At 35.4% G+C, this 6,039-nt stretch overlaps 1 protein-coding gene across 1 annotated transcript in view; it reads left to right on the top strand.

Moving 5' to 3' along the window:
• The window catches only part of ANKRD28 (ankyrin repeat domain 28), a 75,429-nt gene that overhangs the window by 64,524 nt on the left and 4,866 nt on the right, over nt 1-6,039 (top strand). Inside the window, exons 20-25 of the mRNA XM_014307301.2 lie at nt 41-128; nt 225-308; nt 828-973; nt 1,147-1,229; nt 1,368-1,450; nt 3,729-3,820. Coding sequence (XP_014162776.1) covers nt 41-128; nt 225-308; nt 828-973; nt 1,147-1,229; nt 1,368-1,450; nt 3,729-3,820 — 576 coding nt within the window. The remainder of the gene's footprint in view (nt 1-40; nt 129-224; nt 309-827; nt 974-1,146; nt 1,230-1,367; nt 1,451-3,728; nt 3,821-6,039) is intronic.

Genomic DNA, 6,039 nt, shown 5'->3' on the forward strand with positions numbered 1-6,039 from the left:
TTCCCTTCTTTTCAATACCTAACTCCTACATTTGCTTTAGGTCACGACAGTTGTGTAGAGCTGCTCCTGGAACAGGAAGTTTTTCAGAAAATGGAAGGAAATTCTTTCAGTCCCTTGCATTGTGCTGTGTAAGGAAGTACAAAATTATTCTTCATAAATTTCATTGCTGTATTTAACAAAACATTTATCATTCTGTAAATAACAGTCTGTTTAATTCATTGTAGGATAAATGACAATGAAGGTGCTGCGGAAATGTTAATTGATACACTAGGTGGTGGTATTGTAAATTCAACGGATTCAAAAGGAAGGTAAGAGTGCAAATGCAGAAGGAATGTCTGTAATGTCATACAGTGGCTGTGCTAAATTCTTCATTTGTTTGGGGGGTTTGTATTTGCTACTTAACATTAATTCCTCATTCCCCCTTGTTTTATTCTTTGAAGGTTTTTGTTTTATTCTGTGCTAGAAATAAATTTTAGATTTTAAAAATCCTGTTCTGATTCAGTAAACTTGAATCAACTTTTTATTATACAGGCAACTTAGAGCACATTTTAAATTTTTTTCATTTTGTGGATAGAGCTTTATGCATCTTTTATTTTTTCTGAATCAAATTGTATCTCTATTATAAACTGTGTGGGTGGCATTAGTTGAACCTAGAAAGGGACTTTTATAAAGGCAGCAATCACAACTCCAGCAATACTGATTGCAAAGGATCAGTGGGAGAGACTGCAGAGTCTTTTTTATTTGTAGGATCACAGGCAGGGATGCCCCTTTGAATACAGTAGAAAGCATGGCTGAACATGGCCATATTGTCTTTTGATCTGTTGTAGAACACCTCTGCATGCAGCAGCTTTTACAGATCACGTTGAGTGTCTACAGCTTCTGCTTGGTCACAGTGCTCAAGTAAATGCTGTAGATTCTTCTGGGAAAACACCTTTAATGATGGCTGCAGAAAATGGACAGACGAATACAGTTGGTAAAGAGAAAGCTTTATGTATTTCTGCTTTTAGCTCTGTTAATCTTACTGTGGGTGAAGTAGCCTTACAGTTCATGTTCTTGTGAATATATTTTGCCAAAATTCTGTTTTCATTTTACCGTTTGGATTTTAAGGAATATGCTTTTAGTTAATAAAAGTCTTTATTTCCCCAGAGGTACTGGTTAGCAGTGCTAAGGCTGATCTGACTTTGCAAGACAATTCTAAGAACACAGCACTCCACTTGGCTTGCAGCAAGGTGTGTGCACGGTCTGACTTATCAGTGCTGAGCTTTGTGTTATCAAGCACTGTTTGAAAGTATTGTTACTTTGAGAAAACACGCAAAACAATTTGTGAAGAATATTTGTTATGTGACAGATGTTTGTTCTGTGTTAAGGGTCATGAAACTAGTGCCTTGTTAATCCTGGAGAAGATTACAGATAGAAACCTCATCAACGCCACCAACGCAGCCTTGCAAACGTACGTATCAGCAGGGAGCGTGTTTGAAAGATGAGTTCTTGGTGTGTATCTTGCTCATAAAGAGGAATATTTTTTAGATTTTTTTTCAAACTTACTGAATTTAAACTGTTAATAGGTACCAAGAGTTGAACCAATTTGGAATTGAAAGGGTGTTTTGCTCATACTTACAGCTCTGGATATTTTTTTTTCTTGTGGGTGAATAGGATGATAAGTAAAACTTACATTATTGTGATTCATGTGTGGAGTTACTGCAATCCACTGTGATTACCTGTAAACTGAAATTTTTCCATTTTAAAAATTATCCAGTTTTTCAATTAAAAATCACTTCATTTAACAACTAGAGGCAAACTAAGACTTAGTCTTCAAAGATAGCTACTTTAAAAAACATAACTGCCTGAAGTGTGCTTTTATTCTTCAGCATGCTTTCTGTTTCATGTTTCAAGGGTGAAACTTTGTTGTCTATTAAATATCATGGAGAATACACTCTTCTTAAACCTTCCTGAAGATGGTCTCTCAAATAGAATTAAACCTATTTGGTTAGCCTAAATCACGAGGAAACCTTAGAAATGTGTGGTATGTCATACCAGTCAAGATGGGTTACTAAAATGACTCTTCTGCATTTTTTCCTTTTGGAGAATGCATTTGTGTTCAGAGAATACTTGGCACACAATGTATAGCTGAGTTATGCACATGAATTATTAGACTGCTTCAGTAATGGTATCACAGACCATTTAGGGAAAAAAAAGCCAAAAAATCACCAAAAACCACCTTACACTGGAACTTGTAAGCAACTCACATATTATTCTGGCCTTATGTCCCTTCTGCAATCTTGCCATATTCAAGCTCATACAGTGCTTCCAAGTATTCCCTGAGACCTGCTTGAATTAAGGAGTTAAAATAGTAAGAATTCTTCCTTTGCTTTTGCTGCTCACCATGGTGCACCTCAGGCAGCATGAAATAACCAGAAAGCAGGAAAGGATTGATTGCCTCATTTCTGGCTTTAAACAAGGATGTCTTGGGAGAAGGAAAAGCAAAAAGGAGATGGGAACAGATGTGGGAAAGTATGCTACCATAGGCTCATGTAATTCCACCCACATGCCTTGGCTCAAATAGTTCGATCAAGAGATGTCATGGGATAAAATAGGTACACATTTGCACCTCTCTAAAGTGTGTATATAAATTGCAAGGTTTTAACCGTTGTTTAAATAATACTACTTTAGCAAACGTTTAATAACTAAATTAACTTTCTGAACAGCTTAAACAAAGTCCTTCTTTGTGGCAAGATAAGCATTAAAATTGTTGGTCTCTACAGTAAAATTATTTTAATTACAGTACATTTTTCAGTGTATCTGTGGGGTGTGGTAATTCTTGCATTTTTAATACTTTAATGTAAGCACCATAGATACAGCTGCTTCTGTTTGTATCTTTTGCATTTCTGATATATAAGTAAGGCATTTTTTCCAGCTTATAGTTAATTCAAACAACTTCAGGAATCTTAGAATGAATGAAGAGCAATATAAAGCAGAAGGGAAGTAAGCTGATAATTTTGTTTCCTGCTGCGTGATAGTAAGGTTTTATTTAAGCCAATGGGAACCAATTTTGAAAAACTGTTGCATTTGAAAAAGATATAATTAGAATATTTGAGATAAAGCTACACTTTCCTTTATAGAGCAAGTCAACACAAAATTGATTTATGGTTAGTAGTTTGAGGTTTTGAAAAGTAATCTGCTTTTCTTGCTTCATGCATTATACTGTGAAATATTTTTTCATCTCTAATCACAATGGAATATAGTGGTTTCTAGAAGGCAGATTGATGAAGTGTTTCTGCATCTCTTATGGGTATTTACATGTAGCAGCAAAGGGCTGCCATTCTGCTGTTAGAGCTCCAGTGAGTGATGGCAGTGATATGCACTTACTCTCACATGTGACAGTATCTGTTACAGCAGCTGAGTGGGGATTTATCAGCATAGGGTGCCAAGTGTTTCTGACTTTTTAACATGATAAAGTCCATAAGCAGGCACATCTTTACTAGCAGCTGTTTCCTCCCTGTGTGCTGCCATGGAAAGAAGAATGTTCACAATTGGTATTTTACAGTTTCTTTGCAATAAGAAAAAAGATTTGCTGAGTTTCCCATCTTAGTTATTACATCTATAATATTTGTATAAAAAATGTGTAAATAACACAGAAGTATAAGTATTACATTTAACTAGATGCAAGCTACCTATCTTACTTCATGACTTGTTGTAAGGTTTATATATGAGTTTGCTTGTCTTCACAGACCTCTGCATGTTGCTGCTCGAAATGGACTAACGGTTGTAGTTCAAGAGCTTTTAGGGAAGGGAGCAAGTGTACTTGCTGTAGATGAAAATGGTAAGAAAAATCTAACTTTGTTTTCCTGTGAGGAACTGTGGTTCTAAACTCAACTCCTTGAAAAACAGTAACTCTGGAAACTCCAGATGAGCCTTGCAGTAGGTTGCCCTCGCAGAAAAAAATGGGTTGCTGGTGGATCATTTTAACAAAGCAACGGAAGTAGGGAGAGTGAAAACGTTCAGAATGATGCAGGTCACAGCACAGAAAAGTTTGGCTTGCATTTGTAGTTTTATGATGCACTATAAAAGTAGTTTTATGATGCACCTATAAATGCAGTAGCTTTGGCATACCAAAAATGGTCAGAAAAACATAATGCTCAAAGTAAAATATAACTTTCAGCTGTTAAGCTGGATTGAATTGCTATTTGTTTTGTCACAGTAGGTATATTGGTGTTAGCTTTTAAAAGCTAGTATGATTTACAGCTCACAGTTACTGCTCTCAAGCTTTTGGCTCTTCAGAGTTTTTTGGCACTTAGAAGTAAGAAGTAACTGCTTTATCACGAGAATAAATCCTGCATCTTGTAAAACAAAAGAAAATTAGATTTACTGACTAATTCACATTTTCATGTAAGATATCTGTGGTCCTCTAAAGCTGTGCTTTTGAAAGCGTAAGGCTCTGCCACTTATGCCATGAAAGCAGTAGTTGGGATTTGGGGAGGGGTGAAGCAATAGATTGTTTGCTTTTTGACTTTGGATTTCTATGTTATTTTTTATTCCAAAAGTTATGTGCCTAATTGATAGTTCTAATTATATTTCCAGTTTGGAAAGTTTTTCCTCTTTTAATGTTCACTGTGACTTTCTCTGTGTGTTTCTCAAATTACACTGCTTAAAGTAACATGGGTGACTTAAAGATCATTCCTTGCCTAAAATAGGGCACAAGAGAGTAAGTGCTAAAAGAAACTCCTTCAAATGAAAAGATTGAAAGATATATCTTTTTTTTTATTTTTGCTTCTCATCCCATGTATGCTGACTGGAGACATTTGCATTTTTGTGGGCTTCTCATATACAGCCAGCCAGTCCCTTGTTAGGATGGATCTCTGACGTAACAGAGGGAAAACATTTGTATCAAAGTACTCTGGCAGCCTGGGGATCTAAAAACCTTCTTTTTAATTCTGCTCATTTTAAATTTTTAAGTAAGTCTGAGCACTATCTAATATTTTTCGTCACTGTGGTTCTTTCTAATAGCAGTTGCTTTGTTTATAAATTTTTAAGCAGCCTTGAGACTATATCAAGCAGCCTTGATGGAGTCTTTTTCTGACTGACGAAATAGGCAGTGGAATATTTTGGGTCATACACTGGCATTCTCTTACTTCAGCATAGTCCAGATAAGTTCAGTGATCTGCCAAACAAGATTGGCATTTCATACAGAATTAGATGATAAGGGAGTTTAATTTTAGTTTTAGACAGTTTTAGTGTTTTACATGGAACCTGTCTTGGTTCCTTATATGGAACATGTAACCAGCAGAGCCTCAGCTGTTATGGAGTGATGATCCACTTTTTGTCTTTGAATTTGTCCTTTCTGTAAAAACTACATTGACTTTTTCAAACAGTCTCTATTTGTGTCTATAGCAGTATAAATTGAGTCCTCTGCTGCTATATCTGAGCATTATTGAAAAACATGAGCTTTGAAAAAAGCCAGCATCACTCCAGTTACCTGTGTTTCAGTTTACAAATAGTTTATAAGATTTTTAAAGTGAATTTGAACTCACGCTGCTTTTGTCATAGAGCGTCTCTTAAAATGGTGAGATCATTTTTGTTTAAGAACTAATGTCAGTAGAAAAAATTTAATCCTCTTGGTTCTTAATAGATTAAATGCAGCTGAAACAGAAAATTAACTTTCCAGTATACTTCCCCAAAGTGGTTGTGTTGAGGGTTCATTCTCAGCTCTGTATCTGTTGTTATTCAAATTTCTTTTTTTTCCCCATTTTTCTGCACCAGTCATGATGAAACTGCCATCACCTTCATCTACAAAAATTCTGTTGAATTGGACATTATTTATGCAAATTTGCCCATCTTAAAAGAAATTATTGGCTTTTTCTTCATTTGACACCATATGAAGTTTTATTTTGTCACTCAACCAACGTTTCAGGAGGGATTTCTTTGTGTGTTTTGTATTGTAGTGGGTTTTTTTTTTCCTGAGTATTTAACTGGTATTTTAGTTTATATTGGAGATGTCCAGTTTTCTGGAAGGAATTTTTCTGTAAGTAGTTTTCAGATTAC

The sequence above is a fragment of the Geospiza fortis genome, unplaced genomic scaffold, assembly GCF_000277835.1.
Source record: "Geospiza fortis unplaced genomic scaffold, GeoFor_1.0 scaffold95, whole genome shotgun sequence".
NCBI classification, from domain to species: Eukaryota; Metazoa; Chordata; class Aves; order Passeriformes; family Thraupidae; genus Geospiza; species Geospiza fortis.